Below are 14,221 nucleotides of genomic sequence, written 5' to 3'. Positions count from 1 at the left end.
GAGCACCCACATCCTTGTCAAGGAAGATAACTATTTCAAGAGGAAGTTAATGGAACCCATCGAAATAAACCACCATCCCCTTAATCTCAATCGAGATAATGGGTGGTCCTTGAGCCAGTCTTGGCAACCATTATTATGTTCTCTGGAGAGTCGTCACCGTCCTTGAGCTTCCCCCTCCCCATTCTTTCTTCCACTCTCTCCTCTTCGTCCTTGGTCTTGCACGCTCCTCTGCCTCTTTTGTATCCTCTCCTTTTTTGTCGTGACTCTCCCCTAGCTTTTGTTCTCCCCCTCTTCCTCGCCCTTCTCATCCTTTCTTTTCTTGGTTCCTCGATTTTTTTCTTCCTTTCTCGCTTTTTTTTTTTTTTTTTTTTAGCTCTTCTCCATTTTTTGTATGTGTGTTATTCAGTTTTTATTCTTGTGTGCTCTGGTTCTTTCATTTTTTATTTTTTATTTTTTATTATTTATTATTTATTATTTTTTCTTGTTTCCCTGCCTTTTTTCCCTCGGTTGTCTTCGTTTAGTTTTTTTTTTTTTTTTTTTTTTTTTTTAGCTTAGTACTAATATATATATTTATGTATATACACACACAGATATATACATATATATATATATATATATATGCGTATTGTTTATAGAGTACTATTTTTAGTATTTTTACACACACACACACAGATATATATATATGTAATTTCCTATTCTTTCTTGTGTGTTCTTATTCTTTTTATTTTTATTTTTATTGTTATTTTTTATTTTTATTTTTATTTTTATTTTTTATTTTATTTTTTATTATTTTTTATTTTCATTTTATTATTTTTTAATTAATTAATTTTTAATATTTATTAGCTTCTCCTTTATATTTTTATTTTTCTTTCTTTCTTTTTATTCACCTTTTTCCTAATGGTTGGGGCGTCTCGACCCCCACCCATTTTTTCCTACTTCGTTCTTTTATTATTTTTTATTTTTTATTTTTTACTTTGATTAATTATTCTTTTGGGTTCTTTAATTCCTAGGGGTATTGTCAATCTTTTCTTTTACTTATTTTCTCTTTCTTGGGTCCAATCCCCCCCCCCCCCCCCAATCCCCCATTTTTATTTTATTTTTTAATTTTTATTCTTATTCTCCTCAAGCCACCTCGCTTTTTGTACCCCTCCTCTTTTTCCCTTTAATAACCCCTGAACTGGCTTGATCTGCTCACTTTTTCATTCTTGCATTCTCTCATCCTGATGATGGATCACAGAGTGTGATCCGAAACGTTGATGCTAAAAAAACTGACACAATCAAATCCAGAAGCAAAAATTATATTCTAATGGATTGTGGAAATCTAATAAGATTGATTAACCTAATATTTACAAATGACCAATGCAAGTTTTGGCTTTGCACTTCCAGTTGCAGGCCAATCGGAGTAATTTCAACAGGGTTTCCATATGCTTACTACTTTTAGTAAGCTAATAGGGTTCAATCCTTTGGCCATTTTAGTGTTAGATTTGTAGCATCTCGCCAAGAGCATTCCAACAAGCTACTACATAGGGCTTCTTGAGTTTGATAGGATATTTATTTTAATGCTAGAAATTTAATAGTCTTATTTATTATGCCACTTTATTATTAATTGGAGACATTAATTAAAAGTGGACTAAGACATAAAAGAATATGAAAAGTCAAGCACATGAAAATGAAGAGACACAAGGATGGTTGCAAAAGGCCCTTCAAAAGCTTATGTCCTTCATGCTTGGATTTATGATGGGATTTCAGATATCTCTTGGTGAGATTCGGGAAGCTTCAGCTTATGTACAAAACCTAAGGGTGAAAACCTTCAGGTATACTCGGCAAATCAAACACAAATTGGATTAACATTGGAGGTGAAGTCGAGACAAAATTCTTATTAGAGTTATAGGTTCTTTCTTTGTACTTCCAATCTAACGGTAATATTGTATTTAAGAATGGTTCTATTACGATAATAGATAGTTTCTATTATCTTTGTTTAGTATCTAATGGTTATCTATTGTAATCTTTTGTAAATATTAGAATGTTTTGAATATTTAATTTTATGTTTCTAGAATAGAATGTTACTATTCTTTACGATTGTTACTTAAGAAAACATTGTTCAGTGTCTTATATAAATTGATCTCTTGATCCCTGTTAATAACAAGCAAATATTTTCTAATTGCTTTGTAATATGGTATTAGAGACAATACTCTAAATTTTTTTGAAAGAATTTTAATTACTTGGATGAAATTATCTACCTTTTATTTTCGAAATTATTTACATGCATATTTGCTTCCAACTCTCTCTATAATCCGACTAGAATTTCTGTTCTGAGAGATTTAAATTTGCAAACTTTTGGTTTAGTTCTACAAACCATTTCTGTCCAGATCCGTTTATTTTTTCTGCATATTTCTACCATTTTTGTGGGTTTTTTTTGCAGCAGCGCCGTTTTTTTTCAAAAACCCAATTTTTGTGTTCGGAAAAATTTTATGATTCTAGATTCTATTACAATAATAGATAGATCGTCTATTATTAGTTAATGGTTATCTTGTAAATATCTTACGCTTTAGTTTGCTTTCATTTTTTGCTTTCTCTAGAATAGAATGTTTCTATTCTTTACGATCGTTTCCTAAGGAAACATCATCTCGTTCTTTTGTATAAATTGACCTTTCGGTCTTTGTTAATAACAAGCAAGTGTTTACCAATTACCTTGTAATATGATATCAGAGCCAATACTTAAATTTCGTTGAAAAAATTATAATTTCATTCAAAATTTTTTGCTAAAACTTTTCGAACTAATTTCTGAGGTTTTTCTCAAACAGCTCGTCTAGGGTTTTTGTTTTTGTTGAGAAATTCATCTGTAAAAATTGCGTGTTCTCTGCAAATCATGTCTTTCGCATCTTATGCAGGTTGTCTTATCTTCAGCAAATCTGCAAAACACGAGTTGCAAACTGCATTTGAAACCCTCAAAAAAAACTCGCGATTTGTTATTGGATAAACTCGCGATTTGAGCAAGAAATCATTATGGTTTTGCCATGCCCCATGCTTCTTAGCTCATTACCAAATCCTCACTTCAGAGGTCGTGTTTTTTTCTGAACTTTTTTTTTTAAAAACGGCTCTACAATTTCCTCAATCACATCTTTGCGATTTCATAAATTCGCCACTATTTTTGGATGGTCACCTCTACCTTTTGGGGTCGTCACACCCTGTAGTCATGCTCTAGGCAACAGATCAGACATTCTTTTCACCAAATCCTCCATTTTTTTGATCTCCAATCTGACGGCTAGGGTTTTGCTCGAAACCCTAGTTTTTGAGGTCAAAAAAAAATTTGATTGCAAATTCTTGGTGGGTTTTTTGAGAGCTCAACTGGGTTGTTGTCCGTTTTTTTTGGGTGCCTCATTTTTCATGTCTCGATTTTTGAGCCAATGGATCCAAAAACAACAGCATATTCCTTCTGGGTTTTTTGAACTCTCTTTTGGGTCACTCTCTGATTCTTTTGGGTCTTTCGTATTTTTGCCTCTTAGAACGTGCCTTCACAGATTTTCACAATTTTTAATGAAAAACGTGCTATGGCATCTCAAACAAATATTCTGCTCAAGCATAACTCCAATTTCAATGGTTGCACTTATGGAACCTGGAAGCAGCGCATCATCGCAATCTTTGAATATTGGAACACCAACCAACTTGTTCTGAGTGTTACAAAGCGTCTAACTTCTCTGGGTCCTAATCAAGATACATGGGATCTGAATAATCGAGAGGTAGTAATGCTTCTCAAATTAACTGTGGATAATGATCAGCTTTCTCAGATTCCATTCGGCAAGAGAACTACCAAAATCTGGACACACCTCAAAGGTCTTCATGAGGCTTCCGACAAGAGCAGAGACTTCTTTCTGAAAAACACTTTGTTTTCTATTATCATGGATGAGCGCACCACGCTCCAGGCACAGCTGAATCAAATTCAAGAAATCCGTGATCAGCTACTTGCCATCGGTCGCAAGATGGAGGAAGAGGATATTGTGGTAATCACTCTTTGAAATTTACCAAAATCCTATGAGCATTTTATCGAGACTCTCAACATCACATCTACTGGTGTTGATCTAAAGTTCACTGATCTCTGCACCCTACTGCTTCAGCAAGACCGATGGAAACAATAGTTCAATAGCAACTCCAATTCCACCTCCACTAAACAAGCCTTTGCTGCGAAATCCTTTCAAAAGGATAAGGGCAAGTTTTCGCAACCATCTCAGCAGAAGTCTTCTACTCCAGCATCCGATGGTTCCAAAAAAAAGAACATTCAATGCAACTACTGCCACAAGTTTGGTCACATGAAGGTTGGATGTCGGAAACGCTTAGCTGTCCAATCTAAGCAATCAAGTTCGCAACCCAAAGCGAACAGTGCAGAGCACATTGAGCAAGCGAAATCTGCCTTTTACGCCTTTATGGCTAAAAGCCCTGCAGATCATGTGAAGTCATCTGCCTGGTACATTGATTCAGGTGCCTCTCACCATTTCACTCACCGCAGAGACTGGTTTACTGACTACCAACCTTATTCAGATTCTATTTTTTTTGTGGCGGAGAAGAGTACAAGGTTGTCAGTAAAGGCAACATTCAGATTCAGTCTATTGGGGGGAATCTCATATTCCTTGATGTGTACTACGTTCCAAGGATGGAACTCAATCTACTCTCAATTAGTTAGTTGCTGTGACATTCTCCACACTTGGCAGTCACATTCAATTCACATCAATGCACCATCACTGATCGGTCAACTAAGTCTACTATTGCAGTAGGTCTTGAGGATCATGGTCTTTTCAGACTTACTGATTCTAGTGATTCTCAGGACTTAGCTATGGCTGCTCGACGATCTTCTATCAGCACATTTTGGCATCAGCGATATGGGCACTTAAATGTGCATTATCTCTCACAGCTTGCTCGGGATGAGCTTGTTCTTGGTTTGCTAGAGATTCAGACTAAACACCTTGGAGTTTGTGACGCATGTTAGGTTGGGAAGCAACATCGCACACCTTTCACCAATGGCAATTCTTGGCGAGCTTCTCAGGTACTTCAACTTGTTCATGCCAATATCTGCGGCCCTATGGTCCTTCTGTTCTTGGGTCTAGGTATTTTTTTGTTGTTTGTAGATGATTTCAGTAAAAAAAATGTGGGTGTATTTCTTTAAAAAGAAATCAGATGCATTTACTATATTTCAGAAGTTTAAACCCTTAGTTGAAAAAGAGTCTGGGAAATCTATTATTACACTTAGATCAGACAATGGGGGGGGAATTTCATTTTAATGTTTTCTCCAGCTTCTTGGATACACATGGCATCAAACGTCAGTTAACCACACCCCACACACCACAACAGAAAAATGTAGTTGAACGTCGGAATAGGACAATCACCGAGATAACTCGTTCCATGCTCGAACATAGACATGTTCCGAAGCAGTTTTGGGCAAAAGCAGTTAACACCGCAGTTTATCTGTTGAACCGATCACCCACAATGGCGGTCAAAGGTAAAACTCCGGAAGAGGCCTGGTCCGGTTGCAAGCCCAAAATTAGTCACTTGAAGGTTTTTGGCTCTCTTGCTTTTGTTTGGATCCCTGATGCTTCACGCACCAAGTTGGATGCCAAGAGTCAGAAACTGATGCTTGCTAGATATAGCAGTATTCACAAAGCCTACCGCCTGATTGATGTTGAGACATCTCGTCTCATATACGACCGTGATGTAGTCTTTGACGAGTAGCAAAGACATTCATGTCCGTTTCTCCTGTTCTTGATCTAGCAGACCAGCCTATGTAGGCTCATGATTTGTGAGTTTGGCTTCCATTAGGTCCACCTGATGGGAGGGCTCCAGTAGCTCTTGCAGCTCCAGTTCTTCCAGTGATACCTGTACAGACTCCTCCGGCTTCTCTTGCAGGATCACCTCGCTTTGTAGATGCTTCAGCTAAGTTTGATCCAACTTCTTCTGATGAGGATCCTACTGATCAAGCATCTCCTAGTACTACTGTTGGTCATTCTCCTATCTGGCCTAAATGGTGGGCTAAGACACTTGCTGATTTTCATGATGATGAGCTCATGGATGGGAGAACCGCTCGAAAAAAGAGAAAAACTACTGATTTTGTTAACTTTGCTCTTATGGCCAACATTCACAATGTGTTTGAACCTCAAACATATTCCGAGGCTAAAGGAATTCCAGAGTGGGAACAAGGCATGACATCTGAACACCAAAGCCTGCTGAAGAACAACACTTGGGTCCTTTCTGATCTTCCACCAGGGAAGAAACCCATTGGTTGCAAATGGGTCTACAAAATCAAATACAAATCAAAAGGAACTTTGGATAAGTACAAAGCTCGTTTAGTGGCGAAGGGTTTTTCTCAACGTCAAGGCATTGATTATGAGGAGACCTTTGCTCCTACTGCAAAGATGAGCACCATCAAATTAGTCCTAGCCATGGCAACACAGTTTGGCTAAAAGGTCCATCCGATGGACGTCAAGAATGCTTTCCTGAATGGTGATCTCCATAAAGAGGTCTACATGACGCAGCCTCCTAGTTTCAAGGTTGCTCATAAAGACCATCAGATTCTCAGATTGGTAAAAGCTCTCTATGGTTTGAAGCAGGCCCCTCGGGCATGGTACATCAAGATTGATAAGAACCTCAGTGATCAAGGCTTCATGAGGAGTTCTTCAGACTCAAATCTGTACATCAAGACTACTGACAGTGACATCCTCCTTCCGGTTATCTATGTGGATGATCTAATCATCACTGGCAGTTCGGCATCTTTGATTCAAGGAATCAAACAGAACTTATGCCAGTCTTTTGATATGACTGACCTTGGGCTCATGCATTATTGCTTAGGTGTTGAAGTTTGGCAACAGTGTTCTGGAATATTCATCTCTTAGTCCAAATATACCCGGGCCCTATTAGACAAATTTCGAATGCAGGATTGCAAACCTGCATCTACACCTATGGAGAAAGGTCTCAAGTTATCAGCAAAGTTTGATTCTCTTTCCGTTGATGATACTACATACAGGCAACTAGTAGGCAGCCTCATCTACCTCTCTGCTACTAGGCCTAATATCAGCTTCGCAATCAGCTATATTTCACACTTTATGATAGCTCCTAAGGCTGATCATTGGATGGCAGAAAAGCATGTGCTTCGTTATGTGAAGGGCACTTTAGATTATGGACTTTTGTACTCTCGGAGTTCTAATCCTAAACTCAGTGGATTCACAGATTCAGATTTGGCCAGGCTCTGTTGATGATAAAAAGTCAACATCTGGATATGTGTTCAATTTGGGATACGGTGCAATCACATGGACCAACAAGAAGCAGCAGGCAGTTTCTCTCTCTTCTATAGAGGCTGAATACAAAGGAACTATTAAGGCAGGATGTGAATTTGTTTGGCTTTGTCGGATGCTTGGGGATATGCAGATGTCACCAGTAGGACTGACTACTCTATTTGTTGATAACGAAGGCATTATCAAGTTAGCACAGAATCCAGTCTTCCATGAACGAACCAAGCATGTGGATGTTCATTGTCATTACATATGACAGCTAGTTGAAGACGGAACTATAGATCTGCAGTATGTTCCTACCACAAATCAGACTGCAGACATTTTCACCAAGCCTCTTGGTCCTGATAAGTTTGTCAAATTCAAAGGACAACTTGGTGTGTTCGATAGATTAACCATTAAGGGAGAGTATTACAATAATAGATAAGTCATCTATTATTAGTTAATGGTTATCTTGTAAATATCTTAAGCTTTTGTTTGCTTTTGTTTTTTGCTTTCTCTAGAATAGAATGTTTCTATTCTTTACAATATTCTCATTCTTTTGTATAAATTTACCTTTCGGTCTCTTTAATAACAAGCAAGTATTTACCAATTACCTTGTAATAGATTCTTACTGGTTTTTTAGAGAGCTCAACTAGGTTGTCGTCAAATTTTTCTGCGTGCCTTGATTTTTGCGTCTCAATTTTCGAGCCAGCCAATCTAGAAGCTGACAACATATTATTTTTAAGTTTTTCGAGCTCTCTTCTAGGTCACCCTTCAAATTTTCTAGGTCTCTACTTTTTTAGAATTGCATGTACTTGCATGTTTGTTGCATGTACTTGCATGTTGTTTGCATGTGTTGCTTTACTATGCAAAGTCTCATGTCTTGCCTCCCTTAAAAATTCTGGCGGGTTTCCATAATTTTTTTCCTCAAAAAAAACACTGATGGGTTTTCATTTTTGTTTTCCTAAAAAAAAAATTATTGGTTTCTATAGATTTTCCCTTTAAAATTTCTAATTCTGTAATTCACAAAGTTGTGTGGAATTCCCTTGTGGGTTTGTAATTTTTCCCTCAAAAATTATCTGTTGGGTTTTACTATTTTTCCTATAAAAAAAACAAAGCTTTGTAATGTTGGGTTTTGATTGATTTTTCACCACAAAAATCAGGAAACATCATCAAGATAATGTAAAACTTTGCATGCACACCACAATATCTTTAATCCATGATGAAATGTGTAAAAAGTTGCAATCTGATTTGTTGGCCATTGGGAGGAAGAAAAATATTGTATCACCCACTGCAAATGAATTCTCCAAAACATTGATTGATTGTAAAACTGAAATATTCAAGGAGTTTGTGACTGAAGAGGAGCTGATAACAGCAGGGCATACAGGCTTCAGGATCTCCAAAAGTGAGCAAGAACCGAATGAGAAGAGAGTAAATTTGTTTTACATGCCAGCAAACTTGGATACCTACTCATGTTTGTGATGGAGATAGGGTAGCCCAAGAGATTCAGACCAGCAATGGAGATGATAAGAATTTCAACACTTTGCCCCCACAAAGTAACACAATTAGTGTTGATGACATGAAGTCAACTATTGTCAAAGGTATGGGATATTCAAAAGCCTACATTGGTGACTTGGAGATTGAAATTGACAAACACTTTATTAAGATGGCCATACTCAATGTGAGAGCATGTTGGATGTTTTTAAAGAAGTTTACAAAACTTCATGTCATGAGAAATTGCTTAACGAAATAGCAGCACCTTCACATACAAATAAATCAAATAGGGAATTTGAGACATATGATGACATCCTTGAGAAGTGTGATGAATCATGTGTTTCTATTATGAGCAACTCCCTTATACACGATAGTAATTTAGAAGGCCAATCAAAGATGACAATTCGGGATGTTGGTGTGACCAATCAAAAAATGTTTTCCAATATGACAATGACGAGAAGCAAGAGCTGGAAGTTACAAAAAAGGTGGTGGTTGCGGCTCTGGTATGTTATGACAACACTGAGAGGACCATTGATGATCTCTACAAGAAGGCTCAAAGTGAAATGGAAGGTGATTTTCTTGTTGTTGATTTGCAAGTAGTCAAAACAGTCTTTGAATCTACAAAATCAGAGTATTTATGTTTTCTCTCAGAGAGGGACTATACTTTAAGGTCACTCAAATATATGTTCACCAATTAAGGAAAAATGGAATGATGATGATAAGATCAACAAAAAGCTTAAGGATACTCAAGAGGCATTGGATAGTACATGGGTTGCTCTTTGTGCAGCAGAAAGTCAGATTGTTGCCATCAACCGGTTCAATGAACAGGACGACAATGGAAAGCATGAGTTTTTCTAGGGAGTGATTAAAGAACTTGATAACATTCAGCAGGCCTATGACTTGAATAGTTGCCCAAGTGATCAAGTAACAAAATTTTGGGTCACATTCAATTGGTAGATAATTCTTTGTTTGAGGTAGATGCTGATTGGACATTTGATAATCCACTTTTTGAAGTGGATGAGGAAGGTCTTTCTGATTTCCATGATGAGGATGGTCTTGGCTGCAGGATGTGGGACCCAATTGCAGTTCCTAGTGATGTGTTTTGGTCATAGGATTGGTGTCGCGACTCAATTTTCAGAGTTAGCACAGTTGCTCATTCTCTAATCAGCTTACACATGGTTTCAATTTCTGACTTACATATGAGCTGGATGGACTCTTTGCTTTAGCAGCTGAATAGATCTTGGTTGAGGACTGATGAGAGTTATAATTTGAACATACGGGATGTGAATTCATAGTCCTTTCTTTACTCATGACACCTATGTACCAAGATGTATTTCAGACAAATTACAGTAGTATTAACCTCTCTACACCTTAGATGTTGATTTCAGCCATTGAGTAGTTTGATTCCTACATAAATAGTTTAGGATGGGCAATTGTGATTGACGGTATCCCTATGTTATATGATATAATTTTCCTTAGGAGATTACTCACAGATGGAGAATCATTCAGTGTCGGTACCCCCTTGGATTATTTCCATCTCCTCGTGTATGATGGTCGTGATAACATAATAGTGTGAGATCCTGGTATTGGCATGACTGATGCTTTACTTAAGTAGTATATTGATGAGTGGCAGATGTTGATTGCTTGAGGGCAAGCATTCTCTGGGAAGGGAGGACTATAAGCCCTTTCCATCATAGTTTTGTGGGATAACCTGGACTTTATAGATGATTCATGCAAGTTTTGGCTTTGGCAATTCCAATTGCAGGTCAATCAAAGTAGTTTAAATAGGGTTTCCAAATGCTTACTAATTTTAGTACGCCGGCAGGGTTCAATCTTTTGGCCATTTCAGTATTGGAATTGTAGCATCTCATCAAGAACATTCCAGCAAGCTATTACACAAGGCTTCCTGAGTTCAATATGATATTTATTGTAATGCCAAAAGATTTAATAGTCTATTTATATACCACATTATTATTAATTGGAGACATTAGGACATAAAAGAAATATGAAGAATCAAGCAGAGGAAAATAAAGAGACACACGGATGGTTACAAAAGGACCTTTAGAGGCTTATTCCCTTCATGCTTGGATTTGTGATGGGATTTCATATATCTCTTGGTGATATTTGGGTAGCTTCAGCTTCTGTTCAGATTCTAAGGATGGCAATCTTCAGTCTCTACTTGGCAAATCTGACGCAAACCCAGTTCAACATTGGAGGTGAATTGGTGAGGTTCACATTGGAGTTACAAGTTTTTTATTAATATTTCCAATCTGACTGTAATAATGTATTGAAGATTGGTTTTTGGTGTTATGAAGTTATTGTATTGTTGGTTTACAATGCAATAACATTTCCAAGGATCTTTATATGAGCATATTGCAGGTTAATTTGCTGGTTTGATTGTGTAAACTCTCTGTTGTATTTCTGAAATATTTTGTGATAAAAAATTGAGGAGAATATCCAGATGGGATATTACAGTAACACATGAAATATATCAATAAACCTAGTCTCACACACAGCAAATATAATATAGTTAAAGATAATATGGTTGCTTCACAATGAAAATGTCATATTTTAGGTTTTTGACCAAATCTATAACTTATAAACATCATCATCATGAAATCCACCTTAAGTTGGGCTGCCAGGTAATTGCCTCCCTGCCTTCCCTAAGGTCAAGAGCAGCCATTACTTATAATAATGTGTTTTTAGTCTTTTGTGTTGTTCTATCTTTAGATGTACATACCTGCAAAACCAAAGCCCAATTGTATAGAGCATCATAGTCTCGTGGATTCCTTTCAATTGCACTTGCATACCTGTAGCAAATAAACAGGTGAACATAAATATTGACTATGTATTCGCATAAACTTGAAACCTAGAGTGTCACTAATTTCCAACTCCTCCAATGACTTTCTGAAAGGTAAAAAAAATTTAAATACAAACCAATATGCTAATACCTGATACAGAAACACTAGAAAACTACCACACAGCGATACTTCAATAGTTGCAACTTAATCAAGCAATATAAAATACACAATATGGAAAGGATATTCATTCGAAAAAGTGAATTAAAAAATCAATAAAGATGCCCTTAAGATCCTTAGAATTTAGTCCTAGCAACCTATCCACCCAACAAATCAGTTTAGTAGGAATAAACTGCAAAGGTCTGAGGTTGTGTGGAAGAAACCTCTTATTGATTAGATTAAACTCAATTTTAATGAAGCTGCAAAAGAAAATTCCTCATAAGCCAGAGACTGAGGAGTCTTTAAAAACAATAATGGGCAAGCACTGTTAGTTTTCTCAATCCACTTGGGATTGGATATTAATGGTCAGGCATAAGCAAGCACCTTCTTAGAAGCAATAAGACTGACAAAAAAATGGTATAATGAAAATTGCTGGTGAAAAATGGTACTGGATATTAATTATATCCAAAGTCAAAACAAGGCAGCAAAACAACTGGCAAATAAATAACATTGTTAAGAAAATGTAGAGGCAGAAAAAGAATTTTCAAGACTGCAGCAAGACATGTAGGACAAACTCAAAAGAGTTTGGTCTTCATTAAACATACTAAATGTTGCAATAAAAAAGATGAACGACTTCTGGCATGAGAAAAATTGTTTTTTGTACACTCAGTAATGTCTTTTGCTTTTGCTAATTCTTAAAAGTGGAAATACTTTGATCTGAAGAATGGAGATTTCTCCGAAGACATAAAGGTGATGAGTATGACTAAACCTGATTTTCAAAATGTGTATCATAATTTACTTTATTAGTTCAAATAATAAATGTTAACTGTCAGTTGGCAGATGTCAACCATTTTAAAGTTATATTGCAATATTAGTTTATAATGTAAGTTTTTAGGATAGACATTAGGAATACTTCTTTATTCTTTTAGTTGTCATCTGATTTCTGAGTTGCCAATCTTATCCTTATCAGATAAATCATTGTAACTCTTAATTAAGGTGACTGCTTGTCTGTTAATATTGAATATCTTAGGAATCATCCTTTGTATTATTAATTTCCGCAACAATCAGAGCTTGAGTTTGTCGTCGGTAAATGCTGTGTAGCCGATAGGGTATGTGTTAGGATGTATGTCGTTGGTATTGGGAAGGTTCTCGTCGGTATCAAAAAAGTTCTTATTATGTAGCCGACATGTTGTATATGGCCGACGGACCCCTTCGGAAAGGTTCCTCGGGATGTATATATACACCCTCTCGGTAATAATTGTAATCATCTGATGAAGCATAATGTAATATCTTTGACATATGTGTATAATAGAAGGAGTTTTGCTATTATTATCTATTGTCTGTGTGCATTGATCTCTTTACCCAGTACGGTAAACATCAGGAGGGAGTCCTGTAGTTGGAAGGAGACAACGATTTGGATTCGGTGAACAGTCTTTACCACTAGCAGATGGAGAATTACGAGCTCTTTCCGAGCTATAATATGTTAAAGGTCGATGAAGGTGAGAAAGAAAAGAGAAATGAATGTTCGAAGGAATACGAAAAAGTGGAAGAAGGAAAGGCGGTTGGGACTGAAGCCGAAGGGAAGAACATACAGTAAGAACACACAAAACGAAAAGATTCCACCATACGACCGCGCAAAAAGGAAATGTTACGTCAAACAACAGATATAGCAGAAAGGTGCCAGCAGCAAGGAAAACACATCATACAGTCTGCACAGGAAACAAAGAGGAAGGGTTTAATAAAAATTGCAGTAGTACGAAGTGGAGGTGTTATTGACAACAAGAAGGGGCAGCTGACGAAGTCCATGGTACCAAGCTTTGGGAACAAACTGGGCGATATGGAAAACCGGAGGGAGAGATCGTGTATCTTAAATAAACTTGATGAGCGACAATTGCAAGCACAATGGGCCACAGAGGTGACCCAGAATAGGCGCAAAGCATGGCATGATAGACACTGGAAATTGAACAAGTTCCAACTAGGACAATTGGTGTTGAAGTATGACGGACAGAACGAGATCAAACCAAGCAAGTTTCAAGTGAAATGGGTCAGGCCGTACCAGATTTGGGAAGTGGGTGATAACAGAGCAATAAAACCATGGACGCTAGACAGAAAGGAAGTGGCCGACGCAGTGCATAGGTCAAAGTTGAATGTCTACCATGAAAGAAATAACGCACCTTCGTGGACGAACAACTAAAAAAAGAATGACTATAAATACTGTATATATGTAAATATTGTACATATGTAAGATCAGTGAGGGCAGTAAAAACAAAAAAAAAAGAGAGAGAGAAAAGGCACCATGCGGTCAAGTGGCCGTACGGCATCTTGGAGGAACCGTACAGTGGGTATGAACACCATACGGTGTCTTTAAGTGGCCACCGTACAGCATTAGTTGTATCACACCAAGCACCACCATACGGACGTCCATAGGCAGCGTCAAGAATATAAAGAGGCTACGTACGGCGCTCAAGCATTCGTTCTAGAGGCATTCGGTCTGGAGGCTTTGGTACCTAAATGAGG

At 37.2% G+C, this 14,221-nt stretch overlaps 1 protein-coding gene across 2 annotated transcripts in view; it reads right to left on the bottom strand.

The window, feature by feature from the left end:
- LOC149554667 (protein HLB1-like) overlaps positions 1 to 14,221 on the bottom strand; it is a 183,854-nt gene that overhangs the window by 125,121 nt on the left and 44,512 nt on the right. For both annotated transcript variants that reach the window (XM_089828727.1, XM_089828728.1), the window contains exon 3: positions 11,488 to 11,557. In XM_089828727.1, coding sequence (XP_089684853.1) covers positions 11,488 to 11,557 — 70 coding nt within the window. The remainder of the gene's footprint in view (positions 1 to 11,487; positions 11,558 to 14,221) is intronic.

This window comes from Cupressus sempervirens, chromosome 5 (genome assembly GCF_028749045.1).
Source record: "Cupressus sempervirens isolate cs-2001-9-10 chromosome 5, ASM2874904v1, whole genome shotgun sequence".
NCBI lineage: Eukaryota > Viridiplantae > Streptophyta > Pinopsida > Cupressales > Cupressaceae > Cupressus > Cupressus sempervirens.
This window is presented reverse-complemented; position numbering and strand designations above follow the sequence as displayed.